General features: G+C 40.4%; 3 protein-coding genes across 10 annotated transcripts in view; 2 read left to right on the top strand and 1 right to left on the bottom strand.

The window, feature by feature from the left end:
• twf1a (twinfilin actin-binding protein 1a) overlaps positions 1–1,724 on the top strand; it is a 10,674-nt gene extending 8,950 nt beyond the window's left edge. The window contains exon 9 of the mRNA XM_084397529.1: positions 779–1,724. Within this exon, the coding sequence (XP_084253655.1) occupies positions 779–931 (153 nt within the window). The 3' untranslated portion in view covers positions 932–1,724. The remainder of the gene's footprint in view (positions 1–778) is intronic.
• irak4 (interleukin-1 receptor-associated kinase 4) overlaps positions 1–13,674 on the bottom strand; it is a 14,270-nt gene extending 596 nt beyond the window's left edge. The window contains exons 1-10 of one of the 2 annotated variants that reach the window (XM_084397524.1): positions 13,511–13,674; positions 12,267–12,439; positions 10,730–10,834; positions 10,505–10,665; positions 10,337–10,401; positions 9,146–9,370; positions 8,341–8,527; positions 2,446–2,508; positions 2,182–2,340; positions 1,829–1,892 (exon numbers count right to left, since the gene is read on the bottom strand). In XM_084397524.1, the coding sequence (XP_084253650.1) occupies positions 1,839–1,892; positions 2,182–2,340; positions 2,446–2,508; positions 8,341–8,527; positions 9,146–9,370; positions 10,337–10,401; positions 10,505–10,665; positions 10,730–10,834; positions 12,267–12,439; positions 13,511–13,668 (1,350 nt within the window). In that variant the 5' untranslated portion in view covers positions 13,669–13,674 and the 3' untranslated portion in view covers positions 1,829–1,838. The remainder of the gene's footprint in view (positions 1–1,828; positions 1,893–2,181; positions 2,341–2,445; positions 2,509–8,340; positions 8,528–9,145; positions 9,371–10,336; positions 10,402–10,504; positions 10,666–10,729; positions 10,835–12,266; positions 12,440–13,510) is intronic. The other variant, XM_084397525.1, reaches the window with a different exon arrangement.
• A 135-nt stretch (positions 13,675–13,809) lies between these two features.
• The window catches only part of LOC311283213 (NACHT, LRR and PYD domains-containing protein 12-like), a 50,550-nt gene continuing 50,024 nt past the window's right edge, over positions 13,810–14,335 (top strand). For 4 of the 7 annotated variants that reach the window (XM_084397516.1, XM_084397518.1, XM_084397513.1 and 1 more), the window contains exon 1: positions 13,997–14,130. The gene's annotated coding sequence lies outside the window, so the exon portion shown is untranslated. Of the gene's footprint in view, positions 14,131–14,335 lie in introns of all 7 variants that reach the window. The other 3 variants (XM_084397517.1, XM_084397515.1, XM_084397514.1) reach the window with 3 other exon arrangements.

Below are 14,335 nucleotides of genomic sequence, written 5' to 3'. Positions count from 1 at the left end.
AAAGTATCCTAAAATAGTTTTAATTCTAGTTATACAAAAAATTATGTATTACAAATTTTATTTTACTTCTTATTTTATTTCTTAAGTTAGGAATAAAAATAGTTTATATTTATTATTTTACATATATGTATATATATATTACATTATCTTATTATTATTTTAAAACATTTAAAATGATGCTAATGTGATTTTAGTCCTTGTTATATCCTATATTTTTATTATTTTAAATTATTTGTATAATTTTATTTATATAAAATAAATTATATTATAATTATTATTATAATTTTTATGTGATTTTACTAATTTCTTTTTGAATTGTAATTACTATTATTTATTTATACTGTATATATATATATATATATATATATATATATATAAAATAGAATTTACAAAATAAAAAATGTATACATTTATATAATGTATACAATACATAATATAATATATATATTTATTAATACGATCCTAAAATAGTATATTTTTTTTTTATATAATTCTAACATGATTTCATTCCTAATTAAATTAGGAATAAGAAATATTATATTTCTATTATTTAAAATTATTGTTATAATTTTATTTGGTTTTTATTTTATTTATTATTTCTTTTTTTTATTCTTATTAAATTTTATTTTACATATTGTATTTTATTTGTGGTTGGATTTTATTTGTATTTTAATTCTAATTTTTATTTATTTATTATTTCAAATTGTAAACAACCCCCATCTAAATGTTTAACGTAATCTAAAAATAGACGCTAAACTCTGTGTGTTTCTCCCCGCAGTTGGAGATCGATAACGGCGACGAGCTGACGGCTGATTTCCTGTACGACGAGGTTCATCCGAAGCAACACGCGCACAAGCAGGCCTTCGCTAAACCGCGCGGGCCGCCGGGCCGGAGAGGAGACCGCAGGATCACACGGCCCGCCGACGACTAGCCTAGCGTTAGCAGCAACCCAAGAGGCCACCAAGCTGTCGAGCGCTTACTTCCCACAATCCCCTGCAGGAAGCCATGCGCTGAACTATGCACCATAACACAAACGCCCATCATGAGGTGTGCTTCAACTCAACAGAGACTTTCATATTAAAATGAACAAAGAATTATTTTAACAAATGATCAATCAAATTCAGAAAGGCTTTTGTGATTTTAAACCGTGCCAAACTCACAATTGCAGTTACTGAAACGAAAAGACCTGAACATTCGCCATTCCTTTTATCGCGTCTTATTTTGTTACATTGTTGTACATTGTCTTTTTTACCAAACACGAGTCACATGTTAATCACAGCTCACATCTGACGGATCGAACCGAACTCACGTCACATACTTTTTTACGGCATTCACATTTTTTGATATGATGGTGTTTTGTTCTCATGTTCCAGGATGCTCATTTTTCTATGCAATTTTGTTTTTGAACATGTTTTTTTCTCTTGTGTTTCCCACTCGACTGTGAAGCCGCATCAGGACACACAGAATTATTCAGTTGAAAGTATGTTAAAAGGGAAGACGGGATTATATGTATGTGTGTGTGTGTGTGTGTGTGTGTGTGTGTGAATTCATTGCTAGGTCAGAACTAGCGCAGGTCATGTTGAGTATCTACTGTCGTTTGGCAAACCACTGTTGAACATCTGTACTGACGCAGACGCTCTTACGTTTCACATGTAGCCTGTCTGTGTTCAGACGTCTCAAATACTTGTTTTTTTAGAGAAAAATAAAGTATTTAAATCATTGAATGGACTGTCCTTTATTACATCACACAGGAGAGACTCGGGATCATGGGAAATGGCTGTTTGTGTCTAAAGTTCAGTTCAGGATTGCACTGTAAATGTTGATTTACCTCGAGCGGATCATCCGGAGCTCTGGGAATGTTTGAGATGAAGATCTTCCAGCTCAGAGAGAACCTGACGATTCAGAAATCACAATATATTACATATTTATTTAAACATTACACATTTACATAAAATTTAACTGGAAAAACACACACACATGCACACACTCTCACACACACACACACACACACTCTCACACACACACACACTCTCTCATACACACACACCTGTGTGATCGCAAGTCTTCTGTTCTTCTCACACAGACACTGAGACGCCATGTCATACATGTCATACATCTCACACAGACACACACACACACATACTGAGATGCCACGTCATACACACACACACACACACACACCTGTGTGATGGTGGGTCTTCTGTTCTTCTTCTCACACAGACACTGAGACGCCACGTCATACATCTTCTCCACCTCCTCCATCTGCCATCCCTCCATCTTACTATCAATGAAGTCCGGCAGAGAGACCTCGTCATCATCGATCTCATCCTTCATCTCCATCTGAAACACACACACACACACACACACACACACACACACAGGTGACCGAGCTGCACAGACAGACGAGGAGAGTTTGAGAAGATCTGACTGAACGTTCACACACACCAGTAGTTTAGGATCACGGCTTTCATCCACCGGAGGAAGACCAGACAAAATCTCCAGCAACACCTGCATGATAAACACAGAAATATAATTCATGTTTCTGTTAATCGTGAATCAGAATAACTTCCCCTCCCTCATGAAAATAAAATAAAATAAAATAGGTTCTTTGGGGAACCAAAAATTGTTCTTCTGTTTCCAAAGTTTCCTTTATTTTTAAGAGTGTATTTTAAAAGCTCCTGCAGTTTCAAACTGGCCGAACCTTCTTCTGTTCTGTTTCGTTCCTCCTGTAATTTGTGTTCATTAAAGTCTTTCAATGAGACGCTCCGAGCGACTACAGACACCAAAACTATTGCTGGAATGAAGCGGTTCCCTCTCTAACCCGGTTAGTGTTGAAGAGGAACGAGTGAAGCACGTCTGAATGATGCATGTGTGCTGATAAACCATCAGTCTCTGAAATACACATTTCTGTCTTAAAGCACCATGAAAGTAAATGGACAACTCTTGCTTTTGCAGTGTTTATCTGTGCACGTCATTATTGTGTTAAATTCCTGTTCCTGGTAATCTTGAATCAGAATAACACCTCGGTTACGACTGTTACTTGAGTTCCCTGAAGAGGGAACGAGACGCTGCGTCGATTGACGCTAAGGGAACGCTTTGCGTGATGACGTCTTGAAGCACATGTAAAATCAGTCCAATGGTCCAAATCTCCTATCCTTTTAAGAGAAGTGATAGCGAGGAGGAACACAGCTTTCAAGGTCAGAAACAGAAACTCGAAGGGAGCCAGGCAAAGGCCTTGCAGGACAATGGCCAGATCCCATGTCGGCACCCCAGTGCGAGCTGTAGACCTCAGCCTCAGAGTACCACGGAGGAAACGAGATACCAACGGGTCTTTACCCAAAGACATTCCACCCAAAGGAATGTGGTAAGCACCTATGGCTGCCACATAAACCTTAAAAGTGGACGGGGATAGCCCTGCAGTGAACCGCTCCTGCAGGAACTCCAGCACTGGAGCAACCGGGCAGTTAACTGGGTCCAACCGACGGTCACTACACCATAAAGTGAAGACTCTCCACTTCAAGGCATAAAGTTGCCTCGTGGAGCTCTGGACTGTAGAGAGGTCTCCACAACCTCAGTTGAGAGACCTGTGCCTTTGAGCTGGGCTCCCTCAGAGGCCAAGCCCACAGGTTCAACAGTTCTTGGGACAGAAGGTCCATCCTGATGGGTAACTCCAGCAGAGGCCCGTCGAGGAGAGACACTAGAAGGGGGGACCATACTCGTAAGAAGTAGAAGTAGACATAAGAAGTAGGTGAACCTGGTCCCTGCAAACTTTTTCCAGAAGTCCCGGGAGCAGAGCGATCGGAGGAAAAGCTTTTAAACGCCTCTGCCAAGTTTGTACCATAGCATCCAGTCCCAGAGGAGCTAGATGCGTGAGGGAAAACCAAAGACGTCTCTCAAGACACAAACAGATCCACTTGTGCCTCGCCGAACACCCTCCATATCTTCTCCACCACCTCGGGGGGGAGCTTCCATTCCCCGGGCCTCAGCCCCTGTCTTGAGAGGATGTCTGCTCTTATATTCTGGGCCCCAGGGATGTAAGCTGCTCTAAGTGACATTAGCTTAGACTGCTCTAGAGACCACAGGAGGATTTGGCGTGTGCGAGTTTACAGAGTGGACGCGAGCGCAAACCCCCCTGGTGATTTATATAGGTGAGTACCGATATGTTGTCTGTGTGGATGAGCACATGATGGCCCCTGAGGTCTGTGAGTAAGTACTTTAGGGCAAGAAATACATCCAACATCTCCAGGCGGTTGATGTGCCATGAGAGATGGTGGTTCCTCCACAGACTCTGAGTCGAGCGTCCTTCAAGGATCGCTCCGCTACAACAAGAAGCTCCCAACATGGGACCCTGGGACAGGAACCAAGGTTTCTTCCACATAACCAGGGTACGTAAGCGTCGCCGCGTAACGCTGATCATGCGAAAGGGGTTGACCCTCGGGGAAAAGTTGCCCCACTGCAGGGATCTCATTTACAACAGTCCAAAAGATATCAAGTTGGACGCTGCGGCCATCAGACCCAATCAGTCTTTGAAACTGCTTGACAGAGTGTGACTGGCCTAGCTTTATTCTTTTCACAGCCAAAAGGATGGACTCTATATGTGCCGGTGAAAGGTGTGCCTGCATCGACATTGAGATCTATCATGACAAACCAGTCATCGGATCTGATCAGCAGCCCCAAAGACATGAGAGCAACGGGGGAGGAGCTTCTGGAAAGCGGCCGCCTGTTTAGCTGCCTCCTGGAACCTCTTGACGACTGAATTCACAGCGTCACCGAAGAGGCCAGAAGGTGACAGGGGCGCATCCATAAGAATATTTAATATTGCTTAAATTGAGCCACAGATGCCTCTCAGTGGCCACCAGGGCTGCTATAGAGCGGTCGATGGATTTAGCCGTCTCCTTGGTGGCCCTGAGAGATAAATCTGTGGCATGACGTAATTCGCAAACTGCGTCCCGGCCAATTCCCCCGCCCTCAACCATGTCTCCTGACAACTCATCTTGGTAGGCCTGCAGCAGCATGACCAGCGGCTGAGTTAGCTTTACCCACTAGTGAAGATGTGGTTCTGACTGGCTTAGTGGGTAATGTCGGGCCTTTAGGGAAGATGTTGCTTCGGGGGAGAGATAGCTCGCGAGCGTCTCTTCCACTTTTGGCATCTTCCCATGACTGTGCTCTTTATAATTCGATATAGAGGAATAGTTAGATGTTTGTGCACTATACACTCTGTATGAAACCGGTTTCTCCCACGATCTTGACACCTCGGTGTGGAGATCAGGGAAAAACAGTAAGCCCCGGCGTTGAGGTTGTGACCATGATGGCAGGAAGCGTTTGTCCAACTTGCTTTTGGAGAGAACGTCCTGCTTATCTGCTGGCCAGCCAATATTCAGTCTTTCAACTGCTCATGTCACAACCTCAACCAGAACCAATCCTCAGAACTAGACAGTTGCAGTGTCGGTGCCTCAATCGGGGCGGAAGGAACCGCAGTGTGTGCTTCCAAACCCTGAGAGAAGGCACTGGATCTACCAGGTGAAGGCAGAGATAAGGCTGTGCCCGTCTCTAACTCTGACGCTAGTTTTTTTTATCAATGACTACAGAATATTTTATTTTATCTGAACATTTAAGGTCACTCACTGTCAGGGACAATGATTGTTATTTGAAAAAGACTATCCTCACCCAAACAAGCTACACAAAGAACGTGTGTGTCCCCACCCGTTAAATAACGCAGGCAGGGGTCCACACACACTCTAAACTGCTGCTTGCTCGCCATGACTATATATTTGACACAGTCTGCCATGAAATAATGATCTCTAGGCTTTCTGATATTGGCATCACTGGCTCTGCTCTTTCCTGGCTCATTTCCTACATCAGCGACAGAAAGTATTATATCACTATACAAGGGTTTAGATCTGCCACTGCTTCACTTACACAGGGTGTTCCTCAAAGTTCGGTTCTTGGCCCGCTATTGTTCATCATCTACATATATCCACTCGGTGACATCATATGCAGGCATGGGCTTAAATTCCACTGCTATGCTGATGATATTCAAATCTATCTTACCACCAGTTCCGATAGGCCATCTCTGCCTGACTCACTCACTGCATGTATCAAGCATTGGATGTCCCTGAATTTCCTCAAATTAAATGATAAGAAAACCGAGATATTACTGATCGGCTCTACTGCTTCAGTCAAAAGGATGGACCAGTCCTTTGATATTGATGGAATTCACGTTAAGCCTTCGTCATCAATTTGTAACCTTGGTGTCTTATTCGATCCAACTCTATCTTTTGGCTCTCATATTTCTTCTCTTGTTAAAAACTCTTTTTTCCATCTTCGTAATATTGCTCGTCTACGATCTTCTCTCACTTTAGCCGATGCTGAAACCTTAATTCATGCATTAATCACATCACGCCTGGACTATTGCAATGCCTTATTTCTTGATCTTCCCAAAAAACTTATTTCAAGATTACAGTATGTTCAAAACTCTGCAGCAAGAGTTCTCTCCTCCGCTAGGCTTTCTGCTCACATTACTCCTCCGCTTCATGACTTTCACTGGCTACCTGTGGCATCACGTATCCACTTTAAGGTACTGCTCTTAACGTTCAAAGCATTAAATGGTCTTGCTCCCCAATATCTGTCTGACCTACTCTACCCTTACCACCCTGCCCGGTCCCTTAGATCAGCTGAACTGGGTTTATTGTCCATCCCTCGTTTCCGGCTGTCTACTGTAGGTGGAAGGTCATTTAGTGTTAATGCTCCTCAATTGTGGAATTCACTACCTCTTACACTACGTAATACCTCATCTGTGGCTACTTTCAAGACCCAGTTAAAAACATATCTATATAACATGCATTTTGGATAATGTGACTATATGTATCCTATGTGACTGTAATGTATGTGTGGGTGTTTAAATGTATTGTAATGTACAATGTAATGCGACCTTGAGCTATGGAAAGGTAGCCTGGGTGCCAGCCCGAACCCCGCCCACAACATTTTTGGGTCGGGAAGTTCGGTCTGGACTCGCTCCGTTGAGGAGCTATTATGCCCGAACAAAAATTGTTCGGACCAATCAAATTGTCAGGGCGGGCTTTATACGATGATGGACAGATGAGCAACGGTAACGTAATCATCCACGTCACCAAAGAGCGCTTGATTTGAATTAGTTTACAACAAAGACGACTGCTGCTGGGGAATTGAGATTTCACGAGTTCACATTTACAAATAAGTCAGATAGAATAAATGCATATATAAGATTTCACACAAATAAGTCGATAGAATAAATGCGTATATGACGTGCTGTCCGAGGAGAGGGCTGTGGGCTCGGTAGCCATACTCCCCCGTATTCCTGGTTGTGAGAGAACAAGACAAGAGTGAGGATTCGGGGTGGTGGAGGGATGCTGAAAAACTGTCAAGGAGTGTTTGGTAAGTTGACTGAGTGAATATGCTTCCTCATGCTGATAGATAGGGTAACGTTAGACATGGTATTGTTTGATGACAAGTTGATATTGGATTGATTATTTGTACGTGCTCCTCCCGAACTTTGTTTATGAAACATCATGTGTAGATTCCGCCATCGCGTCTGTTATAGAAGATATCCACAGCGCATTCATTTTAAAAGAGGAACAGAGAGCCGCGACATTTTGTTGGTTGAAAATATGAATGAAGAACATGCGTCATTTACTCCGTTGCTCTGATTGGTTGTAGGTCTATCCAATTGAGTGCAGAGTTGTTTTTTTTTCCTGGTTCGGTTGAGACACACCCCATAATCAAATATCTATGGAGCAGTATCAGACTCACATTCTGACTAGAATCTGAGTATGACGACGTCAGGCTAATGGAAAGGCGCTATATAAATAAAACTTCTTCTTCTTATTATTATTATATATATATGTAGATATAGATAAAGACAAAACAACACCAAATATGAAAGGGACAGTTTCACAGTGAGTGCTACTGAAGCCACAGAAGCTAGCGCTGCTCTGTTTCTGGCAGGCTAGTTTCCTGGTTCGTGACATCACTCGCCTCTGACGTTCCACTACACCATTGGACTGATTTTACATGTGCTTCAAGACGTCATCATGTCAATCGACGCAGCGCGAGTTCCCTTGAAGGAGAACTTCCTCTTGCAGCATCTCTTCTCTTCTCTGATGACGAGGGCGGGACAACCTGTCACTCATATGAGATCCACCAATAGCAAACCACAACCATCCAATCAATTCCCCACAGACCAAATCAAGCCCCGCCCACATTTGTTCTTGTTCCAGAAGCGTTTATACGATATACGATACAATAGGGAAAAAAAAGACAAGAAAAACATCCATTTGATGCAGACTGTAATAATGAACGCACCACGCCGAAGCTGAAGATGTCTGATTTAGGAGTGATCTCTCCTCTCAGCGCCTCCTGTGCCATGTATGCCGTAGTTCCCACAATCCTCCCTGTCATGACCGTCGAGCACGACTGTTTGGCTGAAGCTCGCGTCAAACCGAAGTCGGAGATCTTCGCAACCAAGCCTTCATCCAGCAAGATGTTCGCGCTGTCGAACAGATGAAATAACGGGGATGTTCGTTTTATAAATCTCTGAGTTACTCTAGATTCAAACCCCACAGACTATATTGTGAAAGATGATGATGTCAAAAATGTTTTTAAAGTCTCTTCTGCTCACCAAGGCTGCTTTTATTTGATCGAAAATATTTTATTCAAAATATATTTTATTTGTGAAATATTACAATTTGTTTTCTATGTGAATATATAGTAAAGTGTAATTTATTCCTGTGATCAAAGCTGAATGTTCAGCATCATTACTCCAGTCTTCAGTGTCACATGATCCTTCACAAATCACTCTAATTTGATGATTTAATGCTGAAGAAACATTTATGATTATTAATAATGTTGAAAACATTAATATTTTTGTGGAAACTGATATATTTAATTTTTCATAATTCTTTGATGAATAGAAAAGTTTTAAAAACATCAGAAACTTATTAACTTATCAAGACACTAAAACTAAATTTGAGTTTTGAAGTTTAATCATAATTTTACTATGATGTTAAAATTAAATGTTTTTGAAAACCTACTAAAAATACTTGTGTCTAAAACAGAAAGCAGGTCACATTAGAGCTGAAGTTAGTTGTAAGCTGCTGTGGTCGCTCACCTCTTGACGTCTCGATGGATGTGGTTGTTCTGGTGCAGGAAATGCAGACCTCGAGCCGATCCTGCGCTGATCCAACATCTGCTCCGCCAGGAGAGAGGAGAAGAGCCGTCCAAACACGCCAGCCGGTCCAGCAGCGAGCCCTGGGGCATGAAGGAGTACACCAAACACATGTGCTGCCCGTCACTGGAGGATCCCAGCAGCTCCACCAGATGCTCATGCTTCAGACTGAGAGAGAGAGAGAGAGAGAGAGAGAGAGAGAGGGGGAGAGAGAGGGAGAGAGAGAGAGAGAGAGAGAGGAGACAGAGAGAGAGAGAGAGAGAGAGAGAGAGAGAGAGAGAAAGGGAGACAGAGAGAGAGAGAGACAATCCTGTATGGAGTTTGTCACTTTGGGATTGTTTTCTCTATGAAGGATTCATGAATTTATTCTTTTTTTGTCAATACTTTGGTCCAAAGCGACTTAAATGAGGAATAAAACAAATTCATATTCAATATAAATTAAATCGAAAAACTGCAGAATCAATGAAAGATGAAATGACAGACGGCTTGAAAGATGTATGCATATTTTTTTCCACTATACATTTATTCATTCATGTATGATTAAATATGTGTGTGTGTGTGTGTGTGTGTGTGTGTGTGTGTGTGTGTGTGTGTGTGTGTGTGTATAAGTATAAAATAATATTTATTTATAAATATCTTATATAATACGTAATGTTTTATATATAAACAAATTACGTAATAAATAAATATAATAATTTTTTTATACATATAATCAATATGGTTAAAGAATATACTGTATATAATATATATATTTTCATAATGTAATTATAAAATGTATATATGTATATGTATATGTATATGCATATATATATATATATATATATATATAAATAATCAAACTTTTTTAAATATAATTTTGATTTGATTATTTATAAGACATTTTATATAATATATATATATATACATATGTTGTTTTGTATATATATATATATATATATATATATATATATATATATATAAAATATCTAGAACAATGTTTGATTATTTATAAAGAGATTTTATATTACAAATAATATTTTATATATAATAAAATTATATATAAAAATACATTCAAGCCATAGTTTTTTCATAATGCAATTAAACAATTTTAATTTTATAATTATAATGATTTTAACATATATACAGTATTTGTACCTCCTGAGAGTTTGAATCTCTTGATTGAACTGAGTCTTCAGGTCTTCGAGTGAGCCGTCGTCCATCTAGAACAAAACAAACGTTACAATGAACGAAACATCAAACACACGAAACATGTTGATTTGATAGTTTAGTGGTATTTCGCAGCACTACTGAGTTCAAACTCACAGGATTGAGCTTCTTCACAGCTACATAAGTGTCTCCCATCCGGCCTCTGAAGACGACGCCGAACCCGCCGGAGCCGAGCCGACAGCCTCCGTCCACCAGGGGGCGATCGTCCCAATCGCTCGTGATGACCGTCAGCTCGCGGTGAGAGAACGTGTGGAACCCTGTGTGAGAGAGGGGTTTTAGGGGCTGATGGGTAACGGATGTCTGATGTGATTATATAAAGACCTTCAGAGCTGCTCCATGTGTTTTCCTCAGGTCCGGTGCTGCTGTCCGGCTCCATCACACGTACTCCGGCTCCATCAAGCGTACTCCAAATGTTTCTCGTCCACACTGAAACATCGAAGATGTAATATAAGGCTACGTCTACACTGATCCGAATACATTTTCAATAAGTTTTCGTCTAAAAACGCTCTGTGTCCACACTATCATTTTCAATCGTTTTCCAAAAGTTGCTCATCCACACTGAAACGTCTGAAAACGCTTACATCCCCGTACTGCGCACGAGTAAATCATCGTATTCAAAAGCACAGCGTTTTCAAATTTATCCGCTTTGGAGAGCGTCTTCCAAAAGCTACGTTTTCGTTTTCTTAAAACGCCGTCTCAGTGTGGATGGAAGGCCAAAACGGAGAGAAAAGTATAAGTTTTCAAACGAAAACGTATTAGTGTGGACATGGCCTATGTCTCGGGTATTCCCAGAATGTTCCCAGGCTTGATTTTGTCTGTGGGGAATTGATTGGATGATTGTGGTTTGCTATTGAGTTTCAGTGTGGACGAGAAACATTTGGAGTACGCTTGAAACGCTAGAGTTGACAGAGTTTGTTTTGGAACAAAAACAACGTTTTCAAACATATCCGGATTAATGTAGACGTAGCCTGAGATTGTCAGAACAGGTCATGGCGGTCAGAATACCTGCTGAACGGGTTTGATGACCTCGGGAAAGGCGGACAGATGAAGCACTTCTTCACGCTGCGCTGCGCAGACGGACACCCCAGATGAGCCTGATTTCAAAAGTGTTTATTATAAATGATTTATAGGTGCACATCATCATTATTGTGTTAATAATCTTGAATCAGAATAAGTTCCTCTTGCAGCATCTCTTCTCTTCTCTGATGACGAGGGCGGGGCTATAACCTGTCACTCACATGAGATCAGCCAATAGCAAACCACAATCATCCAATCAATTTCCCACAGACAAAATCAAGCCTGGGAACATTCTGGGAATACCCGAGACATAGGCCATGTCCACACTAATACGTTTTCGTTTGAAAACTTATACTTTTCTCTCCGTTTTGGCCTTCCATCCACACTGAGACGGCGTTTTAAGAAAACGAAAACGTAGCTTTTGGAAGACGCTCTCCAAAGCGGATAAATTTGAAAACGCTGTGCTTTTGAATATGATGATTTACTCGTGCGCAGTACGGGGATGTAAGCGTTTTCAGACGTTTCAGTGTGGATGAGCAACTTTTGGAAAACGATTGAAAATGATAGTGTGGGCGCAGAGCGTTTTTAGACGAAAACTTATTGAAAATGTATCCGGATCAGTGTAGACATAGCCTTATATTACATCTTGTGAAAATGGGCATAACAGGTCTCCTTTAAGCAGCTTTCGATGTTTCAGTGTGGACAAGAAACATTTGGAGTACGCTTGAAACGCTAGAGTTGACAGATTTTGTTTTGGAACAAAAACAACGTTTTCAAACATATCCGGATTAATGTAGACGTAGCCTGAGATTGTCAGAACAGGTCATGGCGGTCAGAATACCTGCTTTAGTGTGGCAGATCTTGTCTTCTGGCAGCAGGACGCTGACGGCGGCGAACAGCTGGTGTCGGACCAGAATCTCCACCAGATCTCCAACGGTGCAGTTTGTGGTTCCCCAGTCGAACAGCATCTCCATCGTGGGACTCTTTCCCTGGAGAACTGCTGCTTCAAACCTCCTGAAATCAGACGCCACATATAGCAACCATACAGAACATCTTAGCAACTGCATAGCAACCATCCCAAACACCCCATACTGGAGCGGTGAGTTTTGAACAGACGAATACCACCAGTGTTGAAGAAATCGTTAACTAAAAGTATAAAATAAAAAATTGTTTTCAGTAATTGAAATTAGGCAATATAAAATATTATAAAAATAGAAATCCTTTATCCTTTTTGAAAATTAAAATAGAAATTTTAAAACTAAACTTAAAACTTAAATTATAAAAATAAAAGCTAATTCAAAATATTATTAAATACTATAATAGTATATCAGTAATGAAAAAATAATGATGGATAGAACAACTGATGGATGGCTGGATGGATGGATGGATGGATGGATGGATGGATGGATGATGGATAAAACTATGGATGGATGGATGGATGGATGATGGATAAAACTATGGATGGATGGATGATGGTTGGATAGAAAGAAAGATGGATGGATAGATGGATGGACAGAAAAGTGGTTGAATGGATGGATGGATGGATAGAATGTTGGGTTGATGGACACAGTGACAGATGGATGGATGGATAAATAGAATGATGGTTGGATGGATGGGTGGATAGATAGAATGATGGATGGATAGAACAATGGATGGATATAAGGATGGATGGATGGGTATGGATAGAATGGTGGATGGATTGATGGACAGAACGAAGGATGCATAGATGGATGGATAGATGGATGGACAGAAGGATAGAACAATGGAGGGGTGCTAGATAGATAGACAGACAGATCAAAATTTAAAAAACAAAATTAAATTATCTAAATTCAAATAATAGCTAAACATATAAAAATAAATTCTAATAAAAACAATTATACATATATAGATACATATATGAAATCACTTTTCATATATATATATATATATATATATATATATATATATATATATATATATATATATAAATTTCATTTTAGATTTTATAATATCATTTGCCAATACATAGGTCAAAACCATCATCAAGAATTTCTCTTTAAAGGTCTGCTATTGTGTGTGTGTGTGATGATGATGATGATGGTGTACCGGATGTGCAGCTGTGAGTATCTGGGTTCTCCGGAGGTTCCGCTGATGTCCATCATGACGCTCCTCCAGTTCTCCTGCGGGTCCAGCTGGTCAGATAAAGCCCTCAGTGTGGAGAACCGGAGCTTCCGAACCGGCGTGTCCCGCGTGACGTCACACATGCCGAACCGAACCGTGTTTACTCTTCATAAACACGCGCAGAATCTCTCCTGAAGGGTTCACTCTCATTCAGGGCTTTTCTTCTTGTGTTTTCCGAGATTGAGTAACTTCCTTGATCTGTTGTCATTTCCCCTTCGTACAACATCCGCTTTAAACCGAAACTAAATGAGATTACACGCAAATAAAAGGTGTAAACAGGGATCTGAACGCTTCACCTGGTATAAAAGTCAGTTTTATACATAAAAAAGCGAGTTTTTACCGTGGAAATTATAGAACACAACGAACTATGAGACAAACTTACTGAAAAAAAACAAAAAAAAAACAAAAAAACAGTTCTGCAGAGAAACACACAGTTCTTCATGAGAACACGGAAGTGAAAGGAAGTTCAGTGCTTTTGATGATCGAGGTGCCATTTCAGAGGAGGACAAAGAAACATCTGCAAATATTGCCATTATTCAAGTTAAGTTAGTAAATATCTTAACTTACTGACCAAAGTTTAAGTGTCATGTTTCCAGTGATCGCAGAAGATTCATGCAGGTCAACTAACAGAGCTTTAATGACTTTTACAAGTCTCTGAGTGTTTAAGTGTGTAGCCTATGTGTATGTGTGTGTACGTGAGTGTTTATTATTATTTAATAAAAAGAGTTATTATTCACAATAACTATTGTA

The sequence above is a fragment of the Rutilus rutilus genome (assembly GCF_951802725.1).
Source record: "Rutilus rutilus genome assembly, chromosome: 23".
Lineage (NCBI taxonomy): Eukaryota > Metazoa > Chordata > Actinopteri > Cypriniformes > Leuciscidae > Rutilus > Rutilus rutilus.
This window is presented reverse-complemented; position numbering and strand designations above follow the sequence as displayed.